At 40.1% G+C, this 25401-nt stretch overlaps 3 protein-coding genes across 3 annotated transcripts; 2 read left to right on the top strand and 1 right to left on the bottom strand.

The window, feature by feature from the left end:
• Positions 1 to 742: 742 nt before the first annotated feature.
• AK88_00534 (uncharacterized protein) lies at positions 743 to 13936 on the bottom strand (the record flags this gene model as incomplete). The annotated part of the gene is made up of 1 exon (XM_012478182.1): positions 743 to 13936. One exon carries the CDS (start codon positions 13934 to 13936, stop codon positions 743 to 745), a length of 13194 nt encoding a protein of 4397 aa, XP_012333605.1.
• Positions 13937 to 18633: 4697 nt separating this feature from the next.
• Positions 18634 to 20105, top strand: AK88_00533 (uncharacterized protein; the record flags this gene model as incomplete). The annotated part of the gene is made up of 5 exons (XM_012478181.1): positions 18634 to 18680; positions 18878 to 19157; positions 19334 to 19472; positions 19702 to 19819; positions 19937 to 20105. The coding sequence occupies 5 exons, from the start codon at positions 18634 to 18636 to the stop codon at positions 20103 to 20105; spliced, it is 753 nt and encodes a 250-aa protein (XP_012333604.1).
• A 1791-nt stretch (positions 20106 to 21896) lies between these two features.
• On the top strand, positions 21897 to 25033 carry AK88_00532 (uncharacterized protein; the record flags this gene model as incomplete). Its single annotated transcript, XM_012478180.1, has 2 exons — positions 21897 to 21953; positions 22115 to 25033. 2 exons carry the CDS (start codon positions 21897 to 21899, stop codon positions 25031 to 25033), a joined length of 2976 nt encoding a protein of 991 aa, XP_012333603.1.
• Positions 25034 to 25401: the final 368 nt, after the last annotated feature.

Here is a 25401-nt window from a genome sequence, read left to right as displayed (position 1 = left end):
TAAACACGCATATAAATACATATACATATACGTACACATACACGCAGCGAAACGCAGAGACGACAAAAATGACATCCAGTTTTTGAAAAGGGCACAAGTGTTCGGAAACAATAAACAGTTGGGGCACACGATTTTGCTACACAAGTATTTTTGTTTTTTTTTTGTGGCCATAATAGTCAAACAAATTTTAAAGATAATGGCTACATTAAGAAATAAAAAAAAAAAAAAGATGAAAGTTTATAATATGCTCGCCTCTTCCCTTCTCTTTGTTCAAAATTTAAAAAAAAAAAAAAGACCCCCTTTTTCTCGGCACGCTAAAGTCGAGGTTCCGTCTTTTTTGTTCTATTATGACGCGTGGCGTGGTGCCCCATTCATTTGATAGCTGCATGTGGTCGACCACGCGTGCGAAAGGGGTAAAATAAAGCCACCATATGTGACATAAATGTGTGCACGTGCGTGTACGTCTGTGCAAGTACAAATCGTTAAGGCGCCTTCTTGCAATACACACAACACATTACCCGGTACATTGCGTCCTCCGTCCAATGGTTAACACCAGTTGAGCATCTAGTAAACACCAAAGGATCGTTATTCTCTTCCCTAAACCGTTCAGTGTGTACAAGCATCTACATAAAGCATATTCATCCGATCGAATGGGTATACATAAACGCTTCTTACGGAGCGCGCTTCTCATTCCTACGAATCAAACGCGTTTGGCAAAAGTTCATATCTTTTTTTTTTTGCTCTACTGCTGCTGATTATTGTTCATGTTTTTTTTATTATGATGATTCATTTTAAATGGAGAGTTCTGAGATATATATGGAGTCATATTGTTTGGCACAACCCGAGGAGGCACATTATTACTACACATGTCTCTTGCTTGGGATAGGTTTAACAACATGTTATTTTCATTTATATTTTTTCCGTCATGCGTCCTCATGTCTTTTACTTCAATTTTGCTCGGGGGTAGCGACTGCTGAAATGAGTCGTACGAAAAAAAGTGGTCCCCGCTATTCAGCTTGCTCAGGTTATTTGACATCTTCCTATTTATCATGTACATGGCATTTTCGCTCAAGTTGCTGCCCATGTTGCTTCCGCACATGCTTCCAATGCTTCCTATGCCAGCCATTCCGCCGCTTATACTTCCGCTCATGCTGCCGCTGACACTGCCACTGACGCTACCGCCCATATTGCTATTCAAATTTTCTTTCGAGTGAAGCTCTTCGCCTTTATTCAGTTGCTGCAGATTGTGCATGCTAGGTACGTGCGAATTTAGGGGAAAGCTAATTTGCCTCTGTTTGTTTTTCTTTTCATTTTCTTCACTTAACAACATATTTTGTTTCATATTATATAGTTGATGTAACTTCTGCTGCGACAGGGGCATCTTTTGCTGCAGCTGCTCCATATGTTTCTTCAACTCCTGCTGTTGGTATTGAAGCTTCTGCATTTGAATTTGCTGTAACTGTTGGGGGTGCAGTTGCTGTGGGTGTAGCTGCTGGGAGTTCATTTGCTGTGTGCTCATTTGCTGCGGGCTCATTTGTTGTGGGTTCATTTGCTGTGCATGCAAGTGCTGCTTCAACTGCTGGGCCTTCAGTGGTGACGGTCCCTTATGTGAATTCATCTGCTGCGAATGCACCTGCTGTTGCATCTGGTGAACCTGGAAATGCTGCTGGGAATGTAGCTGCTGAAGCTGCTTCTGTATTTGCTCCTGCTGGAGCTTCTGAAGCAATTTCTGTTGCCTCACTTTGTCATTCTGCTTTAGGTTGTCACGTGGGCACTGGTTATGCATTTCCTGAAATGCTCCTTGTGGTGTACTTGACTGATTTTCTTTCTCACTGTATGCCTTCTGAAATAATTCCTGCTGCAGTAACTCTTGCTGTTGTAATAACTTTTGTTGAATCATATCTTGCCCTGGGAACGTATTTTTTGTAGACATTTTCTGAATCATGTTTTTTGGCATGTTCCCCTTGGCTCCCATGCTCATCATATTAACGCTGTTTACACTACTATCGCTGAATGGTTGCTTGACGCCTTTTCCTTTCATATTTGGCGAATGGAATGGGGATATATTTAGGCTCCTGTTCCCATTTGGTGAAGCGACACTGCTGCTTGCATGGCCCAAAACAGGTGCCGTCATATTTGCCTGAGTCATGCTCGGTTGGTTCATTGCCATCTGGCTGCCACTCGTCTGATTCGCAGGGGGCTGCTCCATAGCGGGTTTTCCCACGCCCTGCTGGTTACCGTTTGGCGAAGTACTTCCTTTCGAGTTGGCATTTAACTTATTCAGCACTTGGAGCAGGAAGTTCATCTGGTTGGCATACGAATGAACGTTTCCTCCTTGTTTCCTATTTGGCAAGTTTGCGCTGTGGTACTTCGCAGTTTGGCCATTCATATTGTTCAAATTAATATTCTGCTGGTTCGGTTGATTTGGTTGATTTGTTTGACTCGGTTGACCAGACTGACTTGGCTGATTTGGCTGGCTGAATCCCTGTGCCTTCGACCCTTGGGGACTCATGGTTGCGACGCTATTCTGGTCCTTTTCGTTGCCATTAAAAATGTAATTGTTCTGCGGGTCATTCATATGCATGTGGGGCTGTTGAAGGGTGGGCAGGGCGCCGGGATCTACATAACCGGCGCTACCGTTGCTGATGTTGTTACTAACTCCGTTGCCGCCACCGCTACTACTATTCACGTAACTCGCCTGCGCTTTGTGGTTCTCGGGGTTGGTGCCCTGCATATCGCTTTGGTGCTTTCCCTGCTGTATGCCCTGAAACGTGTGCGAATTGCCATCTGCACCGGTCTTTAAGGCACCAGAGGAGGGGTTCCTCTTTTCATCATTGCCATCACTCTTTACACTACTCAAGTTTGAACAACTCATATTTTTATTAAAAGAATCATTCGCAAAATTCAAAGGTTCATTACTGTCTAATTTGTTGCTGTTCATATTTACCAAGCTCGAATGTGAGTGTACAGGGTGGTGTAGCAATGATCTTATTCCACCGTTTGGTGATGTGTTACTCTGGATGTGCATTACATTGGAGGGTACAAAATTAAGATTCATATTTGGCAAATGCGAATGGCTATAATTAGTTCCTAAATTTGATCTGCTATTTTCACCACTTATGGGACTAACATTTTGAATGCTGTTGCTAGAGTACCTTGCCATGGTAGCATAATTATAATTTGCAACGGAATTACCTTTGTTGCTTGCGTCGAGAAATATTTTCTGATCAGGACTCAACAGCTCTTGGTTGTTCATCATTTGTTCTTGTAGAATCCTTGACTTTGCATCCGCTTCTTGTATTACTGGTTGGTTCGTTCCATAACCTGATGAGTAGTTACTTGGGGTTGCCGACTTTATGGAGAGTGCATCATCGTTTATTCTACTTATTGATGGGGAAGGTGTTTGCCCTTGTACTGCAGCTGATCCTACCACCCCTCCTCTTGCTTGATTTTCCTTATACATAGAGTACAGTTTCTTTTCTGAGCTTAGGGCACTGTTGTTCATTGGGATTTGTTGCATCTTCTTGCATGACCCATTGGGCGTAACTTCTATTTGACGCGAATTAGAGCTACTGTTCGGTAGGTTGTGCGTCGTCGCATTCTTGACACATAATTCTGGGGGCTCATACATGGCAGACTTACCTTGCGGCATCTGCGACATTGGCGACATTGGTAACATTTGCGAAGTCGATGATAGGTGGGACATTTGTCCCATCTGCACGTTGCTGTCGTTGGGCGGCATGTACTTGCCGCTTTGTGAGGCGGTGTGCATGGGAGACGCGAATTTTTCCTCTTCGCCGTTTGGCCGCGCAAACAGGGGCATCCCGCCGCTGCTGAGGCTGCTGTTGCTGAGACCATTGCTAATTCCACTAACTCCGCTGCTACCAGGGCTGTGCACCAAGGCACTGTTCGAACTGCTGTTCTTGGGGGTTCTGCTTCCCTTGGAGTTATTGTTCTTCGCGCTGCTATTCCTGGAGGAGCTATGCGCTCCGCCCGCACTTGCGATGGGTACCTGTTGGTTCGTACTAATATGAGGCGAGGTGTCTCCCTTGTTGACAAATTGAGGGTCTCCCCAATTCTGCATCTGTGGATACGAAAACGAAGAACCATTCGACTTCATGCCGTCGGCGTTGGGTAAGCCTTTGTTCCATTTTGCAGGAGACTGGTTAAACATGTAGTAATCCTGGACGGCATTAACTGGAGAGCCTGCTTGGTTGATAAAACATTTGTTCAAATTTTCCATTGTCGCATTTTTACTTGGGGTGCCATTATATTTGGTGTTTACCAATTTCTGTTTCTTGTTTGGGAAGTTTTTTGTGTCATGGCTTAGCACATGCTGTCCATTTGACACGTGAACAGGCATCATCATGTCATGCATTGAACTGCTATGCAGCATACTAGGTACCTGTTCATCTGGTTTGCGATTCTTACTGTCTGCACTTGCATCTCCTTCGAGGGGTGCAGCACATTTTGCGTCTTGGTCTCCTACAGGCAAGTTACTCACAGGTACACCATTTTTCATGGGCACTTTTTCTAGTGCATTATTGGCAAGGTAATTATTACCATTTGGTAAATAATTTAGGATGCTATTATTCTTAAATAACTCTGGAGAAATATTCGACACACTCATTGAAGTTTTATACTTGGTTATTTTATTCGACTTGGCTATATTTTTTATAGGTGAAGATTTCTGTCTGTTATTTAGTAAGAATTCATTTTTGGTGAAGTTTTGTATTTGTTGGTCCAATTTACTGGCTTCGGTGGGGGGGCCATTGAACGGGTTCGTGTGTGCCATGGGTGGCTTCTTCGTCTTCGCCTCGTCTTTAATCGCGTTTGGTTCGTTATGTGTGGGCATATTGTCACTAGGAACAATTTTCCCGTTTTCTTTATTGCTTCCCTTGGCGCTTCCTCTGCCTCCCCCCTTACCACTGCCTTTCTCGCCGCTCTTAGCGCGACTCCTTCCCCCGTTCTTGGCGCCACTGTTGCCATTGCCCTTGCCATTGTTCTTCCCATTGATGCTAACACTGCAACCGTTGGGATCGACGTACATGCCGGTTTCATTCAGAGGCCCAATACTCTTCTTTGCCGCTTCATTTTTGAGCTCATCCTCCTTTACCGTTTGGTACAAAGGCATCTCGTTAAAGACTGCAGGATTAACCAACTGGTCACTGTTCCTTTCGCACATTTGGTGGTTCATTCTGATGTAGTCGTTTTCCCTTCCTGGTTCGTTAATTGCCACTTGACCATCAAGCGATGAATCAACATTCGCGTTGTCCATGCTACCCTTCATATGTACAATGCCCTGGTGGTTGTCTCTACCGAGTTCTCCTTTGTTTACCCCTTTGGGTGTCATGTTCGCATCGTCATACACAGCATTGCGCAAAAGTACGTTATGATTGTCACCATAATTGTTAAAGTTGAACGAAGCGGGCGAATCATCCATTTTTATTCGTACGGGAATAGTACCCGACACCCCTGCACCGTTGGTATCATCCTTTCCCCTTCCTCCATGGTCAAAAACTTTTCCATTCTTATTAAGCAGCGAGGCATTATGTTCTCGGACAGAGTCCGCCATTGGGTCAGTCCTGTCCTGCCCCTGTTTGTTCATGGATAGGCCACTTTCATTCTCATTGGCACCATCCTTCACACGGTCATTTTCTCTTTTCACTTTAACATTTGTTCCAATTTTCCCGTTGAGTAATCCTTCCCTGTTGAACACAAGGTGTTCATCCTTCTTCCCTTCGTACGTCTGGGCAAAGCACTTCTCCATCTTAACGACGTCTTCACATTCTTGTAAATTATCATTGACAAATTTCGTGTACGCCTTTAACCTGGTCTCGGAAAGCAAATTGTCCAGCGCCTTACCATTTAGAGTAGTCCGCAAGGAGTTGTTCACTGGAAAATTTTTTAACTTATCTAAAATATAATCGGCTAGCAGAATTTGTGAAATTAAATTTTTACATTGGAATCTCTTTTTAACCTTCTTAATGTTAATTTTTTTCTTGTCATCTACGTAGGGTACATAGTTCAGTATCTGCTGTGCAAAATCGTTAACAGTATTGTAAGATTCATTTGGAGAGTAAATAAAAAATTCGTTTAGCTTGTAAATTTCACCACTTTCTGCTAAATTATTTAATTTTTTAATACTTTTATTCTTTCTCCTTTTATCATATTCTATTATTTTTTTAATAAATTTTACGAATTCTTTATCTATTTTTTCTGCACACAATTCATTATTCATCATGGATTCATTATTTGATATTTCACAGCTAGTTTCGTTGTTTAGTGAGTCCAACAAATTGTCATAGTATCCTACAACAGGTTTTATTTTGTTTAAAAAGTTCTGAATGATTTTATGAAACTTTTTATTTTTAACAAGATAGTCATTTTTTAGTAGAGCTAAAAATTCGTTTACTCTTTTTTTATTGCTACAAATGGAGTTAAGCCATTTTTTTAGGCTGGCAAAATTGGCCGCTTCGTTATCTCCCTCTATGTGTTTGTCATTGCTTGTTTGAAAATTTTCCCCATTTGAGGTCACAGAGTGGTTGCCTAAGTTTGGTGTGCACATATCATCCTTACTGTCCATGTTGTGCAGAAATGACTCGTCCCCTCCATTGCATAACATTTGTTCCTTTCCCTCTTCAATCGGTTCGTTTCTCCGTTCGGGAACTTCAGAGTTGTTCTTTTCATCGTTGTCACATTCGCCAATTTTATTTCCATCCTTTTCCCTTTCCCCAAATGAGCACTCACTATTCCTTTGGCTCTCAACAGATGGAACATCCTGGTTTCCTTCCAAGTAGTTCGAATCGTGCATTTGTGTTATTTCCTCCGTTTTTTCTTCCCCTGGTATTCGCTCCTTCTGTGCTTCCTGCACATTTCTGCTTTCCCCCGAGTTACGTTCCTGTCCTTCCAACATTTGTTCATTCTGAGATTCTACTTCTGGGTGCTCATATGATGGCCCACCATTTGGAACTCCCTCTTCTTCCACTTGGCTATCGCCACTCTGTTCATACTCGCGGTTCTCATCATCCTTATCCCCTACGAAGGGGCGCTTCCTCTTTAATATACTACTTTCCATATGGTCGGATTTGATGGGAGACAATTCATCCAATTTCAGTGTCGTAGAATCGTCCACGTCACTGGAGCTGAAGAAGCTGTCCTTCGCACAATCGATATCTTCATCAGAAGTTTCGTCGGAGTTTGCAGAAATTTGAGATAATAAATTATTAAATAGACTTTCCTTCTTGCTCAAATTGGAACATAAATTTGTGTTTCTAAACAGAAAGTTGGTGTCATTTAATTGCTCCTCCGATTCGTTCATCCTGTAAAGAGTGTTTTGTTCGGTGGTGCAGCTGGTGCTCGGTTTGCTGCTCATATTCTTTTTGTCGTTTAGAAGGGCGCTTCCTTTAGACAGCTGCTGCAATATTCCACTTAACAGTTCGCTTTTCCTCGGTTGGTCGAAGAGGGTAGATTCCTCTTCATTGGAATTGTTCCCCTCTGATAATTCTTCATCAAGGTTAGGTTGGTCATTTTTGGAACCCTTGCTTTCGTGGGGCTTTCCATCTGTATTTTCTTTTTCCTCCAATTGGCCGGAGCCGGTCAATAATTTCTCTGGGTCGCTTCCCCTGTCGTCACTGCCCCAGCCACCATGACTGCCCGCCTGCTCCCTCTGCTTCTGTATCTCAATCTGTTCGCTCATATATTTGTTAAACGAACCTATCAAGCTGTTCGCACTTTGGGAGGGAAATATGGACAAGAACTTTAACCGCTTTGACCCCTTCTTTAACCTTTTTTTATTATCTACATAATTTTCACCATGCAGGGTACTGGACATGACATCCAGGTAGCTGTTGTCCTGGAAAAGAGAAAAGAACTTGTCCCTACACTCCTCCGCCGTCCTGGTCATTTGGTAAACGTGATTAATTTTGTTGTACGAGGCGAGCGCTAGGGATATGATGTTCCAGTTTATGGAGTACATGTAGTTGGCACTTAGGGGCACCTGTCCCAGTGGCGGCATTGTCTTTTCTGCAAGCTTCGCGTTGTTATGTTCCTCATGGGGAGAGAGAACTTCCTCGTTCGGCGCGTTCCCTTGTGTTTTTTGCGAAACATTCACTTGATCTCCTCCCCCACAGCTACTATTATTGCTGTTATTTGCTTCCGCATTTAGCACTTCGGCGGGTCTTCCTCCACCCTGTTCTGCAGAAGCATTATCTCCATTGTGCGCATCTCCCAGATGCATCACTCCAATGGACGCCGCTTCCATGGAGGCCTCCCCTAAATGATTCTTCACAGAGGGGTTATCACAACTTCCAACGACAGGAGGTTGTTCCTCACCGTTACATTCCATCACCTGAGTCCAGTCGGTGTTCACATAATTCATATACGTCTTTGTAAGTATGAGGAGAAAATTTACTTCATCATTGGTCCACTCTTCTTTCATGTTAGTCCACGTTTTTAAATTTTGTTCTTCCTGTTCCTCCGTGAAATTGGATCCTTCCCTGATATCTTTCACTCGAGAATGTTGTCCCTCCTCAGCAAGACGATTGTCCCTAACGTCACCATCATCCTTCACCCCTGCCTTTTGAATTCCAACCTTTGCATAGTCATCCTTTTTGGAAAAATCAACATGTTGGTCATTTTCCTCAGCTCTAATGATCTCATTCAAAGATGAGGTGTTTTCTACCTCAGCATTTGTTAGCGGTTGTTCATTTGCTTTACCCTTTTCGTTCTCTATTACGATGTCCACTGTTTTATCATTTTCCGCTTTGTTCAATCTTCGCTTGGGTGTCCTTTTCTTGGCTGAGGTCACATCTGAGAAGTCTCTTTTGCGTTTTTTCTTTTCCTTTATCATTTGTTTTTTTAAAATATATGGAGAATTTTTTAAATAAAACAGATACATAAAAAAGGTGAACTCATCATACTCTGTTAAGTTCATGAGCGGGAGGCGAATGTCGTTATTTGTGTTGTTAATATATTCGAATTCGAATGGGTATGTTCTTCCTCCACATATCTCCATATTATTCATGTATACACTGACATTTTTTTGTTTAATCTCGTTTAGACATTCGCTCATGTTTTGTTCTGGTGCAGTACTACTACTACTACCTGTTTCTTTACTCATTATTCTGTCGGAAGCGGAATATGGAATAACGAGGAGCTCGTTCACGTCTACACTATTCAAGGGAGTGTTTGCTATGGTCAACATGCTGCTATTCATATGTCTCATCTCATCGTAGTAATCCATGTGGTTCATATGGTCGGCGTAGTTGTTTACCATCCCTACATCATCGAAGTCGTCTCCATCGTCCACATGTTGATAGTCGTTGTGGTTCCTTGCATATTCCCTATACACCTCGTCGTCGTATTCTCCCATTTCACTCTTGCTTTCCTTTTTTACAAGTTCGAGCTTGATCCTTGTTTTTTGCTTTTCGGGGTTGTTCGATTTGGTCTCTTCGTCTCCTTGCTTTGGTGGTTCATGTCCCGATTTGGCCTCTTCCACCTCCAGCGGCTCTGCCTCATCGGCTACGTCACCGCAATTGTTGTTATCACTCCTTTTTTTTCTTCTCTTTTTTTTCTCATGTTTGGCGTAGTCTACTTCATCACTAAGCTCGTTTTGCCTTAACATCAGTTTTCCCTTTCCTCCAAACGGGACCGTCAACTCTTGTTCATCATCAGAGTACGTAGCGTGATCATCATTAATTAAATTTTCATTGTTATAAAAAATATTTTCATTCACTTCGATTAACGAAATGCTCATGAAGAGCAAACAGTAAATATACAGGCGGTTACTCAAGTCAAGGTAGTCTGTACTACAAGAATAGTAGTCTGCATAATCGTCATTATAATTGTACGCACTACTCCGGTAGGTGTATTCCTCCAACCTAAAATTATCACAAAAGTCAACCTCTCTCCTGGAATTGTGCTCATGCTTGTTTAACAATTCCCTGCTTACATTTTCCTCCAAAAGGATAAGACGCTGTTCATAATTTCGATTCTCCTCTATGCTTTTTTCATCCACCTGGGTGTTGCTCGGGAGTGGATGCTCTTTGTCCGCATCACTTGTTGGGGGGGCACTGTGCGAATTTTTCCCACTTGGGGAAACTTCACACTGCTCATCACTTGGGTTGTCCCTACGACTGGCACAATTGGTGGTTTCTCCTGTTTCGCTATTTCCTTTGCTGTTTTCCTCTTTCTTATTCATAAAATTGAACGAAAACATGCTGCGCGCCATACCTAGAATGCCACTGGGGCTGGAGTCATTGGAAGGGTCGTCACATTTGTCACTCTGTTGTTCACCGTCTTCCACGGCATGACTAATCAACTCTTCAGCATTGGCCGCAACGACGGGTTTCGCTTCAACGTCAGTGATGAAAGGACTATTTCCATCCATTTTTAAATTCTTTCTAAAGGAGTTAAAAAAATCTCTCTTGAGCAAATTTTTATTTTTCACCTTATGCTCCACGTCCACGGGGACTAAGTCAGGCCTCACCTCGTTTAGTACAAAAAACCAAAACATCTTAATATCATTTGATATATGCGAAGAAATAAAATATTTGTCATTTTTTTTTCTGTCCTCAAAGTGATTATTCATTTGATAACTAAATCTTTTGGACACATTTTTCTTCCACCTTTTTTCTTCATAATAATCTATACTCATCCACATCATTTCTCTAAGCATAAAATTATGATGCGTGTGGAAGCTGTTGACTGGCTCTGTTGGTTTGTACACTCTTCCATTTTTTACAATTCTATATGCATTTTCTGCGATTAAAATGTTAAGGGAATATTTATCATTTCTTTCATTAGTTCCATTTCTTTTCCCTGTTTTGTTTCCCTTTTTGCGCTTAACTGTTTCTTTTTTTTCGTTGTTCAACAGGGGGGAGTCGTTATTCACAGATGCACATTCATCCTTGGCCTCGGTGGGTTGGTTAGGCGGCCCGCTATCTGTGCGATCGCCTTTGTTTCTGCTTCTGCTCTTCCCCTTCTCGCTCCTCCTCTTCTTGGCGTTTGCATCGACGTTGGAAGTTCCGTTGGAAGTTTCGTTTGAGGCTCCGTTTGAGGCTACGTTTGAAGCTACGTTGGAAGCTTCTTTTGAAACTTCTTTTGCAGCTTCCTTTGAATCTCCTTTTGAGGATACGTTGGACGCTACGTTCGCGCCTTCAATCGAATCGGCTTTGCCACTCCCGCTTCCTGTCCCGCCTCCAGCGCCGCTCCCACTATCCTTTTCGCTGTTAGCATTATCCCCGTTGGCGTTGTTATCCTTCTTCCCGTTCTCCTTCGCCTCGTCGTTTTTCTCACCCTTATCATCGGCGTGTATCTTTTTGTTGTTCTTTTCATCATCTTTGTCATCTCCATTGCCACTGCTTCGACCGCCACTGTCGCCGCTTTTACCGCCTTTGCCGCTATTTCCGCGTTTACTGCTTTGACCGCCTTCACCGCGTTTGTTGCTTTGGCCGCTATCACCACGTTTGCCGCTTTTCTCACCTTTCCCACTATCGTCTGTTTTTCCCCTGTTGCTACTTCCCCCTGGGCATTTTCTCATCGTGGAATTACCCACGTCCCCGCAGCCACTTCTGCTGCAGTTGACCCCCCTTAGTTCAACACGTTGCATTTTCTCGTGCACATATTTGGCGGGAAAAATATCATAACATTTGAGTAACAAAAGGGATATCTTCACTTTGTTTTTTATCAAATTACAGCGACGCTTACGCTCAAGGCGGGGTCCTGATGTGGGCAGATGTTCCCTCTCCCTCGACACGGTCATTTCGACGAGGTTTTCTGTGCCACGGGCCGATTTCAGAGCTTCGTTCTCCAGTTTGGTTGCTTCACTATCCCTTTTCGCCGTCACGCTCATCCTGTCTTCACGTAACCTCCGCACATTCGCGAGCGGCCTCTCCGCCATTACGGAGAGTACTTCCGCCCTGTGACGTTTCAACTTGTGTTTCGAAATTTCCCTCCTTCTGTTCTTTCCAATCATGAGCACACTTGGGCGAAATTTCATTTTCTGATTTCGTGAAAGTGATGAACATTTTTTTCTGCAAAATTGTTTTGCACTTAACTGGATGCTTCTGATAAATGCGCGTCCAAAATTGTTAGTGCAATTTCTTCTTTTTTTTAAAATGTGGTGTGCACGCTTTCCTGAGTTTTTAAAACGTTTTCTGTTCAAAGGTGGGGACAGAATTGGGAGGAACAATAAGGAATCAATTTTATCGGATGTAGTGTAGGAAGAGAAAACTGAGGGCTGGGTCCAAAACGGGGGAAGAAAATATTTGACACGTGTTTTATGACACTCTTCTGCCACCACTGGCAAGGTTAAAAATATCTCCAGTAGCATTCTTGTGCTGAATTTTAACCCGTCCGGGTAATTAAGTGTTGAGTTTTTACGAACCCATGAAATATATGCCCTCTTGCTACCACACTCTGATGTGATTCTTGTCTTAAAATATACATCGAATGTGACATATGAATGATGTCTTCTTAACTTGTTTACAATTATGTTTAAAACATTAAAAGGGGTAATCAAAATGGTTTCACCCGAATCACATGGTTCTTTCATAAGAACTGCACAATGGGCAACGGGCTTGTAAGAATCGCTTACCGTTTCGGTAAAGCGAGGGGGGGTCGGCAGCATGACGTATATCTTTAACATTTTTTGCACAACACGCTGGATAGGAACAGAGGAGTGCCCTGTTTTATCCTCTTCGGCGAAGACGCCTTCACTTAAATGGTTGAATGGGCTATACGTAACAACATCATGTGGTTCTTCAAGTTCGTCAGATGATTCATTAACATAGTCTTCATTTTTTCCATTTACCTCAACTTTGAGGCACTCTCCATTTTGGACAGAGTTATAAACCTCATATGGGTAAATGGCATTACCTCTCTTGAAAGCATTAAACGAGGTTTGCTCGTGAAATATACATTTTTTATTATTCTTTTTAAATATGTTCCTTTTTGTGTACATTCCCTTTCTGCTTACGAGAACGGAAGTGTCCACATGGATTCGTCCCCTGCCAACAGTGCGGCTTTTGCTTGTTACATTCGCTGCGTATGTATCCTCATCATTACTTCGCCTACTGGTGCAGGAGTTGTTTCCCTCATCAGTTTTACGACTCTTACTCGTGTACACATGGCTAACACAGCCAAAGTAACGTATTCTTCTGCGTTCTGCATCTCCCCTGTTTGGAGCGTCCGCTTTTCTCGCTAACGTAAAAGCTGATTTCTCAAGGCAGACAAATTTATATACATTGAACTTGTTTGAAACAAAATAGGTGTGGTAATCATTTTTTTTTTCCACTTGTGTGCGTTTATTATTTTGAATAGGATGACAGTCACTTATGTGCCCTCTTCCAGCAGATCTATCTAATTTGCAAGGATAAACCTGTTTGTCTTCTTTTTCTTCCTCTTCCTCTTCCGTCCGTAGGGCATGCCTACATATGGCTTTACATTTTCCGTTTGTTTTATTTAACATATAGAGTCTGCACTTCTTGGCCACATAAGCCGAGCATTCACACAATAGCAAAAGGGACAGTTTCCTCAAATTTCTTATATACGTATAAAAGGAGAGGTATATTTTCAAGCAGAGCCAGGTCGCTATGCTGTGCACCATTTGCAGGTCGGGTGGTTGCATGCGAGAAATGGTATCTGTATGATTTGTGCGATCTGTGCAATTTGCGTGATCTGCATGATTTGCACTATCTGCGTGTTTTGCCAAGTTGGCAAGGCGCTTGACCAAGTTTGGGCTCGTACCCGAATGTGCCTTTATTACACAGGTGCTTGTTTCCCGGGACACATTCCCGCCAGGGGCCCTGTTAGCCCCATGAACAGGGTAAGGTCCATGCTGAAGAACGCACCCGTTATCGCCATTAGTCCTGCAATGCCTATATCTATTAACAACCTGTTCATTAATATTGATTATGTCTTGGGCATTATTCATGGTGTTTTGGCTATTGTATGTCCGTTTTATCTTTCCTAATTAATACATCCGCTAATTTTCTTTTAACTTTGTGTGTTTCTTGTTTTTGTTTGATTGAACATTTTTTTGGGCTTTCTCTTTTGTGCTTTTTGATTTTTTCCTATTTCTTTTTCCTTTTTTATTTGTTAACTTTGTTCAAAGGGTTACTTTCCCTATTCGCATATTCCTCGCTCTTTTTTTTTTTTTTTTTTTTTGGGAGTTAGTTTTTTTTTTATTTACTTAATTTTTTATACCTTTTGATGGCATAAATGTTTACATTCTTTTAAAACTTAAGTAATTTGCGTTCTTTGGATGAGCATTTTATGCGTACATAGGGGTTATAAGATGGCAGGCATAATAATAAGAGAGGCACAAAATGCGCTACATCCATCATATACTACATCACATGCTGCATCCCATATGTTGCATTATACCAGTATGCAAAATTGTACTGATTGCATTATGGGTGTGGGTGTTTACATAAATAGGTATCGTGCGTACATATATATGGCATTATATATAATAAATATGTATATGTTATATGCATATGCTTGCGTACACGTGTATACATATATGGGCGTATGTATAATATGTGCTTTTGTAGTAAAAATGAAGGAAGAAAAATTACATTCATTGCATTCTCACGCATCATATAGTTCTTTTATGTGGTACAGAATATAATGCAAAAGTACTCACAAAAATGCGTAATTATTTAAAAGAAAAAAAAAAAAAAAAAAAAAGTGTTAAGAAAAAAAAGGGCAAGAATTTTTAGGAAAAGAAAAGAAGGGTTATTATGAAAATAAGGGCTACGAAAAAAAAAAAAAAAATAATAAAATAATAGGTGAAAAATGTATTTCAGAAAAGTGGTGAAATGTTAAAAAAAAAAAATGAAAAGAAACGTATTTAAATGATTAATGTGGATGTTTAAGCATTTCCATGTTACCTTAAAAATGCTTTCAAGTCACAAATTAAGCATTACTGCTATAATTTTAACAATGTGAAGGGGGCGAATGGTTATGTAAGAGTAGGATTAGATTTTCTGCAAGTCGCGTTTGTCTACGCGTGTAAATGATTGGCAAAATTAAAACGTGTTTAGACTCCACACCCTTTTTCGCTTTGTGCTGTTAGTATGGGCTTATTATGTGCTTACTTTGTTCTTTGTTCTTTTTGCCACGTTTGGGTAACTTTTTTTTTACTTACCTGTTTGTGGTTCAGTTTTGTGGTTCACTTTTTCCTGTCAGATTTGCCACTCAAATTTGCCGTTCAATGTTGCCTCTCCCCCCCCGCCTTCTCCAAAACGCTATTTCGCTCATCGATGTGCACACCGAAAAGCGTTACAACCTACGTTATATTATTACTAATGCAACACATTTGCGCTCTTCTTCCAAGAGGTGCATAAAATGTTACACATATTCTTTCGGAAGTAGTGCCATGGGTAATGTTATACGTGGTACACCATGTTCAAACAGGATAATTCCAAAACAAACGCGGAGAGGTACCTGTGTCACATATATACATCACTGCACGAATTACGTGGTTTCACTTGTTCCGCTCGTTTTTCTGCTTTCTTTGCCTTTGCAATTGTTTTACAGTTGAACAAAGGAGCTGTTTTAAACATGCTGAGCATTGTCCTCTATAGTTCTGCGAGCTGCCCAGCGCACCATTCTCAGTGAGTATTTTTTAAACCGCATAATACTTTGCCTGTTCTGGTTCATCTCACGACAGAAGTACACTTGCATTGTTCCTACTGTAGCACCTTAATTGTAACTGTAAAAAAAAACAAAAAATAAAATAAAATAAAAATACAACGAATTGCACACAATTTTGATGTTTTTAAAAAAATATTGCACACATGTGCTTTCCTATGCGATGATAAAAAAAAAAAAAAAGAAAAAAAAAATGCTTCCAACTGCTAACGTTGCAAGAAAAAATTAACTGCTTGCATTTGCGATGTGGCAAATACGTACAAGCTATTTCCATTTTTTCGCATAAGACTGTAAGCGCTCTATGTTTAGTGGTGACTCGTCAGTCGCACCCGTCATGTTCACATTTATCAAGTTCCTTAAGCGTGTTAAATTGACACGTGTATCTCTGTGCACTTGTTTAAAGTTACCTTGTTTTTTATTCTCTCGATGTGCAAGCGGATATGTGTCCGTCCAAATTTTATTTTTTGGCCTTTTATGACAATTTCAAAACGTGTAGACAAGCAATATTGTGTGGAAATAAAAACAAAAAAAGGACATGCTTTAAATTCTTCTGTCCACATAGGCTTCACTATTGTGTGCCCAACATTTTCCATGACAACGTAATCAAATGTGTGAATTCTTTTATGTTCAGAAAAAATAGGGCATTTGTATGCTCTCATTAATCCTTACACACAGTGATGTGTGGCGTTTGCTTCAGATTATTTATCGCCCCTTTTTGCTACTGTTCTTTAACCATTTTTTCTCTCCAAGGGAAAGAAAAAAAAAAAAAAAAAAAAAGAGGCGTGGCAAAGCTTCGGCTTATTTCTCCACGTGCAAATATACATTCACAGCATATTAAGTGCAATTTTTTTTTTTTTTTTTTTTTTTGCGAAATGTAATGTGTAGTAGTGGAATATTTTGGCTAGCTGCGATATTACATTTCTCAAAGGGTGAAAAAAGGCAAAGGGCAAAATTGGACACGCGCAAAAGAAAGAAAAATTGTATAACGAAAATGTGCAAAACGAAAAAGCGCAAATGCGTAAGAGTGTAGGAGCGAAATGCAGATCCATCGACTAAATCTCCCCCACAAGCGAGGACTGAGCCACGCCCTCTTCACTTTAATGTGTACAAAAAAAAAATTATCAAATGTTAGGAAGTTCCTGAATTACACACTCGTGAAAGACAATGATTACAAAATTTATATGCACAAATAAAGCATCATGTCATACTTTTAACAAACGCAACAGTGTATACAAAAACAGCTCTAAGCAGATTCACATGGCAATTGTTCCTGCAAATGGGTGTAAAGACGGGGTGGGGGCGTGTCATACTGCAAGAATGGTGGCACACTTGCCAGATTATCCATAATTGGTATTTTTTTTAAATACATTTTTCTTATTCTTACATTTTTTCTTGCCAACCTGGAGGCGCACATTAATGATTGTTAACAGTCCACAAAAAAAAAAAAAAAAAAAAAGGATAACACTTCTACTTAACTCTTAGCGCATTTCTCCTCAACAATGGCGTTTTTCAGCGAAAGGACCATTTTAGAAAAGTGGAAAATGGAAGGAGCGTGTATAAATATTTCCTTACCGCGCGTACACTTAATACTCTACCAAACAAAACACGCATAAGAAAAGGTATGCACAACATGTTGCGTTTTTTTTTAATCGTATGCTACACGGTACATATTTATATAATTGACTCATTTGAAATTTTCCTCATGTGTAAAAAATGATCCCATGATATTAAATGCAAAATGGAGATTTATGTACTGTACGCCTTAGGGGTGTGCTTTTTTTTTTTTTTTTTTTTTTTTTTTTTTTTTTCATAAGAACTTTTTCCCTTCAAGTTATTACACTCAGGGGGGAAAAAAAATGAATAAAAAAAACACAACAATATTGTTATTAATCTTTTACACACTTCTATAGGATTGACAACTTTAAAAATACGCATCCGTGGTAAGAACTTTTATTTACAACGTGTGCCAATAAAGAACAAAAAAAAAAAAAAAGGGAATTCCTTCCATATGCGCCGTGACGTTACATTTATGTAAGATGATACCCATAAGCACGTACACTACACATCCGAATACTCCAAAATTGCAGTTCGCAGTATTTCACATTTATATTTAAAAATGCATAAAATGGTCGTACACATTATTATACCACTCTATTCGCCCCTTTAAAAAAAAACAAAAAAAAAAACGTATCTGCTCTTCCTGTTGCGTATACCAAATGTGAGATTGTTCCCTTGTGAGAAAGTTTCGATTTGCTAAAAACCTTAGTTGGAACCCCCTTGACGAAGGAATATGTTTAAAGCTTGATATGAGTTTTCCTTAATTTTATCACCTTTAATTTTATGAACATATATTTAACGAATGACCAAGCTTTCAGTAGAAAAAAAAACTGGAATTTAAGTTAAGTGGCTTTACAAGTACGTCAATTTTAGCGGAAAAGGCGTACCACGCAATTGTGCGGCATCGAATAAGCATCTATACACCACAGGGGAAGGAGGGCAAGCGCGGACGCAAATAAATGTGGGAAACACGATATCCAGAAAAAGCAGCCACCTTACTGACTCAGGCTAAATGAACGAAAACCATTTACCTCTTATGCGTTCTCAAAATTTTCCCATCCTGCACAAAGCAACCACATTTCTTCCGAATTTATGCTATTTCCGATCGTTCCACTTCATTTTGGAAGGTTTTTTATTTTTCTTCCCCCGTATTTTTAAATGTTCGTAATATATTCTATCATTTTATTTTTATTTTTTTTTTTATTGTTTTATTTTTGCCTGTTCGCATATGCCGTATCTTTCCTCATATTTATTTAAGTTGAATAATTTCAAATTATTCAATTCAGTTGTGGGATGTCGCATTGGAACAGCATCATTTTCGTGTGCCTACACATGTCAAACGTTTTTAATAATTGTGTAAAAGGTTAAAAATTTCACTGTTGTTTTTTTGGAGTCATTTGGTTAAGTTTTTTCAAAATGGGTGTTGAAGACATATCCGCGGAGGAGTTGGAGAAGGCAACAAGGTAATATAAAAAAATGAGAATAGGAAAGACATTCTTCTGTTCACTCCAAATGCAGTCATTACACCTGTTCTTATTTTGTCTTTACGTGACAGTTTGTTTTTTTTTTTCCACACCTATGCACAAAAATGCAACATTGTTTTCGTTTACATTACATTTTTGGAGAAATACAATTCCCCCCATCCATACGCCTTCTGCAGATCCTTCGTTTCGATAGAGTCCGCTACCCAAATAAGCAGAAGATACGTCCGAAAAAAGCTAGAAGAGATTTTTAACTTGGAGGAAAATTCCTTGTACGAAAGGAAAAAAGAGATTAACGATATTGTTGCCAAAGTATTGACAAGCCTCCTGGAAGAGGAAAATAGGGGAAAAAATGAACAATTGCGCGCTAAGGATGCAAACGCAGAAAGCGTAGAAACGAATGACACAGTGGATCAGAATGGGATAAACTGCAATTCGAGGAAAAGGCGCAGTAGCCAGGTAAGTCTGAACAGGCATATCGAATACTGCTTACACATGTCATTTTTAGTGAGTCTGAATATCGCATCATGTGTGTGCAGTTCTATCGCCTCATTATATCTCGCGCATTGTGTACCTTTTGTGCGAATAAAAAACTGCCTACCTACTTCTAAACCCATGAACACTTTTTGTACAAGATGACGACGGGAGAGATTGTTAAAACGGAAAACTTGAATGATGATAAAACGTCTAGTACGCATTCAGACAGCAATGATAGAAGTTCATCCAAAAAGAGGAAAAGAAATGATGAGCCCCTATCTGCTAGGAAAAAACAAGGTACTAAATTGGCACCAATTGATTCTAGCTCAATGTTCTTAAATGTTACAAGAAAGTTGCCCCATCCTCTCTTCCTCCCAGTTGGGGATGGATAGACTCACTTTTTTTTTTTGTTTGCTTCAAATTCGTAGTTCTATTTTGAAAACACCATATATACATATATGTATACGCACATTTGCATTGCTTTGAGTTCGTTTGCCCACCTTCTTCCCTTTCCCCTTGCAATCAGCCAACGTGATGACGAAGGATTACTTCCTAGACAATGCCGAGTCTCTACTTTGCAACATATCGGATAACATAAAATTAAAACTGGAGCCACGAACTTTCAGCACGGGCAGTTGCGGATGGTAGGGAAATTCATTTGTGTCCATATCAATTTGTTGCAATTTATTTATATTGCTTTTTTTTTTTTCCCTTCTTTGCACCTACATGGCGCGATTTTAAAATTACCCCCCTTTTTGCAGGCACATGATGGACAAGGTATATTTGCTAGTTGGGGATCACAACGTCCTTTGCCAACTTTGCATTAACTGTTCAGGTAGATCGACACATGAGAATGATAAAAGGGCTCACCATGCCATTTCCCTCGTAGTACATAATACAGTCGTGGAAAAATCTGACAAAGCGCAATAAAGCTTAATTTAAAATATGATGAAACTTTTTAATTTTTCATTTTTTCGTTTTTATTTTTTGCGCTCAGTTATCGGCAGCAAGCAGTGGAACTAAATGGACAATGATTAAAGGAAAATGTCATGCGAGCAAGCGGACCCAGGAGAAAAATCGCCGTTGTTAAAGTGGCCTCGAAATGTTTTCCGTATTTGCCATGTGTTGTCTTTGAATTGTTTCGAATTTATGTGAAAATCGAAGTCGATATAAAAAGGCGAGACCCTTTACACGAAAATGACTTAATTAAGTGCCCTTTAATTGTTTATGTTGTTCCTGTAAAGGGTTGTTAACTTTTTCACCCCACACAAAATTGATATAATTTTTTTCCATTAATTTAAATTTTTTCATTTTTTTTCTGTTTTTTAAATCATTTGAATTAAGGTATCTTTTTTTCAAGTACCTTTTAATGAATTACATGTGCAACGTTGCCAAGTTGCTTATTCCCCTGAAGTGTTTTTTTTTTTTTTTTTTATGTATTCGCTCAGGAGGTTTTCCTATGCTCGCGTAAGTATTCCCATATTTTCCCTGCGCACGTGAGTATTCCCATTATTCTTTATGCGCGCTTACGTTTTTTCTCCCCTTTTTACTTTTTCCTATGCCCCCTCCCTGTCCTTGGGTCAGGAAAATAAAAAAAAGCGAGCAGCACATGTGTATGATGATTTACCTGCAAAATGTGTGTACTCCCTTTTTACATTTTTTACGAATAAATTTACCCATTGCGGATGCAAAAAATTGCACTGTTCAAAATTTTGGCGCTTTTTCAAATATCCCCGCGGGAGAAAATAACAAAGCGATGGGAAGGGCGCCAAAAGGGAAGTGACTCTTCAGGTTATTTTTTTCACCCAAATGAGGAAGCATACGTATGCACTACTAAATGGATTGAATTGTTTTTTCTCGTCCTTTCGCGCTTTCCTGCAGCTGAGGCCGCGATAAAAAGGTGTAAAGTCCATTTTCCCGAACACAGCAATGCGCACATACGTATGTGCCTGCTTGGGCGGGAGGTGTGCTGCCAATTGGAATTTTTCTCCAACACAATAAGATCAAAGGGCCGAACCTTTTGTGCAGTATCAGCAGCGCACCTTAAGACACGCGCATTTCTTTTCTTTGCATGGGGGATTATTTTTGGCATACTCCCAGAAGAAAAATTAGCAAAAAAAGCAAAAAAAGCAAAAAAAAAAAATTCAAAAATGCGCTTAAGAAAGGTGAGGAAAAATCAAAAAGGTTCATCTTAAAATAATCGGTAAATAATCCCTGATGATGCAATGCGCGCAGCTCATTGTGACACATTACACATTTATTTTGCACAAAATTTGCAAATCGCTTTTCAAGGTATCACCGAACGGGGAAAACAGCTTTATCGCATGAGCGTATGCAAAAAAAAAAAAAATAACTTTTTTTTTTGAAGAGAAAGAGGGAAAAAAAAAATCACACAAAATTGTAAATGTACACCACTAAATGCACAAAAGCGAGTAAGTGTAAAGCAATGCTCTAGTGCCAATAAAACCACAACGAACTGATATCGAGCAGTGTAAAGTTGCAAGGGTAGGCAACGAAGCTGCTAGGCGAGCGTGAAGTACAATAAATTATTCCTGAAGAAGGGAAAAGCTTAAAATTCGCGATACGTGACAATTGTGCGGTGTGCATGCTACGAGTGTACACCTTTCAAGAGCAGGAATAAAAGGAAAGCAGATGTTTCGCACCCACTCCCATTTGAGGCGTCCCTTTATATAAAAACCATTCCACCGTTTGCACACAGCAATGGAGGTAATACAAGAGATGCTTGATAAGGGTGGAAAGTGGAACAAACGAATGCACGTGTGAGTACACCATTTTTTTTTTTTTTTTTGTATGCATCTTCACACTGTGAGCATTATTTATGGCCCTCACTAAGGGGTGACTGTACATGTATGTAACTTCACCCGCGACTGACTGCCTACTGTGCTGCCTTTCTTCCCCCCCCACCACTACCACCACAGCAGGACAAGGAAAAAAAATTGGACGAAGACTTAGAGTCGAACAAGTATGACATTGACGAGGAAGACCTGTTGGAAGATGAAGGCAGATTAAACGAGGAAGAGAGGCAAGCCGAGTTGGAAGGAGAGAGTCTGTTTGAAGAGGATGAAGGGTTCATATTCGGAGTGGACGATGAAAAGAAGGAAATGCAAAAACTCCGAAATTTAGGGTTAGACAATGACGAGTATGATGATGATTTTATCGACGACGAGCTGGACTATGAAGACAACTTAAAAGCCAGAAGAGCAGCAGAAAGACACATACAAATGCAAAGGAAGCAGGAAGGGAAATATGAAAAGAATAAATTTTGGAAGACACTAGAAGATCAGCTAGAGGGAGATGATGAAGAGGAAGACATCTTTGACAAAGTTGCAGAAAAGGTTGCAAAGAGGAGAGAAAATATGCATCTTTCAGCAGAGGAGACAGATATCCCTGATTTATCAAATTTGGAAAGCGCCAAAATATGTCTTTCTGTAAATCCAAAGGATGTCATATTTGATGAAAGATACCAGCAAGCAGCAGACACATGTTTTCGCTACTTCCTGCATAAGTTTTCTTTAAAAGATTCCATGGGAATAAATTTGGACCAGTCCATTCAGTCAGAAGGAAATGAAGAGGAAAGTATGAACAACTCTCATCAGTATTATATTGACAAAATAGAAAAAATGATTTTAAATGACAAGCACACCCTAATCGTTTCGGCAAAACATTTGATTCAATTTCATTGTGAAAATTTGGTACAGTGGATCGAATTTAAACCTGAACAAATATTAGAAGTGCTACATGAATGCCTCATGGTGGAGGCTTATAGGATTTCTCCAAAGCTATATAAAGGAAGATTGTGTAAAGTCGTTTTGAAAGACTGGCCCTATTCTACTCAGTTAAGAAATTTAAGGTGTACTGAGTTGAACACACTAATTAAAGTCACAGGGGTGTGTATAAAGAGGGGTTACGTATTGCCCAAACTGAGAGTCATGTATCTGAAGTGTAATTCTTGTGACACTACTTTATCAGAAGTGCCGATTTTTTTTGCTGATGGAAAGAAGCCTGTACTTCCTAGGCGCTGCCCGCATTGTCAATCGGCTACCTTCTCAGTAGACAGAGTCAAAACGGCTTACACAGATTTTCAGAAAATTACGTTGCAAGAATCACCCAGTTCTGTTCCAGCTGGTAGGGCCCCCAGACAAAGGGAAGTTATAGTTACTGGGGACTTAGTAGATAAGGTGAAACCAGGAGAAGAAGTAGAAGTGTTAGGGATATACAAAACGAAGTATGATATAGGATTGAATATAAAATATGGTTTCCCCATTTTGCAAACTGAAATTGAAGCAAATAATATAGAGCGAAAAGAGGACATTCAGCTGAGCGAATTGACAGAAGATGACATTAAAGACATTTTGAAATTGTCCAAGGATCCAAACATAAGGGAAAGAATTATCACGTCCATTGCACCAGCTATTTGGGGACACAAGGATATTAAAACGTCTATTGCTTATGCATTATTTGGAGGGGTTCAAAAGGGGGGAGACAAAAATAATGCAAAAAGTAGTGACAACAGCAACTTTGGAATTCAAAATAAAGATATTTTAAACAACTTCAAAGGGGGACATACAATTAGAGGAGATATTAATGTTCTCCTTTTGGGAGATCCAGGGTTGGGAAAGTCACAAGTGTTGCAATATGTTCATAAGACAAACCTAAGAACTGTTTATACGACTGGTAAAGGAGCTTCCGCCGTTGGTTTAACTGCTGGAGTGAGAAAAGACTACACAACTAACGAGTGGACATTAGAAGGAGGAGCGTTAGTCCTGGCGGACGAAGGAATCTGCATCATTGACGAGTTTGATAAAATGACAGATAAGGATAGAGTCAGTATTCATGAAGCCATGGAACAGCAATCCATTTCCATTTCCAAAGCTGGTATTGTAACCACCTTAAGAGCGAGATGCGCCGTTATAGCTGCTGCAAATCCCATATATGGTAGATACGACCCGACTTTAACATTTAAAGAAAATGTAGATCTGTCAGATCCTATTTTAAGCAGATTCGACTTGATTACTGTCTTGAGAGATATTCCAAATGTGGACGAGGATTTTTACTTGGCCGAGTATGTTGTCACGAACCATCAGTTGAGTCATCCCAAATTGGAGAACACACAAAATTATCAGAAAAGAATTGAAAATTTAAAAAATGTAATTGTCTCATCTTCTGCGTATGAACCAATTCCACAAGACCTACTGCAGAAGTATATTATCTATGCGAGGACCAACTGTAAACCTAGCTTGTCAGATGTACCTTATGCAGAAATTAGTGCAAAGCTTTCCAATTTTTACAGCCGAGTTAGACAAAAGGCTAGCGCATCAGGGGGGTACCCATTAACCTTAAGACATATTGAAAGTATCATTCGTATTGCTGAAGCAAATGCAAAGATGAGATTGTCTCAACAAATTGTTTCCAAAGATGTAGATTATGCAATTGCAACTTTACTTGAATCTTATGTGTCCTGTCAAAGGTTCGCCGTCGCTAAACAGCTAAGTAAAGAATTTGCTAGGTACCGAGCTCTCTTCAGAGGTGGCCATGAAGTACTTTGCGAATTGGTTAGAAGAACCATACAACAGACGATCCAACGGGAAAACCTAAAAAGCGCATCTGCCAATGCCTTCCAAAATGATGCAGAATCGGGAACGGAAAATGAAACGGAAATTTTGAACCCTAACAATGTTTTCCTGCCCCTACAAATTTTTATGAAAACAGCCATGCAGAATAAGTTTTCCGAGTATCAAATTGTCAACTGGATGAAGTCCAAGGTTTTCAACGAGCAGTACGCGGTTATAAAGCGGGACGGCGTCGAGGGTATCATCAGCAAAAAGTTTAAGCTGTGATGGAGGATGCAACCAAGTGAGGCGAAGCGGAGTGAATCGTCATGCCAATCTTCACTCAAAGTGAAGAAAGCGTGCCGCGCGGGTAAGTGGCAGTTTGTGCGCCATCGCGGTGTGTTACATGCATACCTGAAGTCACCGTAGTGATTGCTTTATATGGGTGCATGGAACCCTTTAGCAAGTCTGAATGGACATCCTCCCCAGGAGCATACATTGCTTTTTATTTTATTAAAGGGGAGTATTCACTCCACTGCATAAGCTTACACTGTTGTTGAAAAAAAAAAAAAAAAAAAAAGTTATTGAAAGAACCAAATAGAGTAAATTAGCGTTTTTTTTTTGTTCGAACCTGTCATGAAAAATATGGCCGACCG

The sequence above is a fragment of the Plasmodium fragile genome (genome assembly GCF_000956335.1).
Source record: "Plasmodium fragile strain nilgiri unplaced genomic scaffold supercont1.4, whole genome shotgun sequence".
NCBI lineage: Eukaryota > Apicomplexa > Aconoidasida > Haemosporida > Plasmodiidae > Plasmodium > Plasmodium fragile.
Note: the sequence above shows the minus strand (reverse complement) of the source record. Positions and strands in the feature narration are given on the sequence as shown.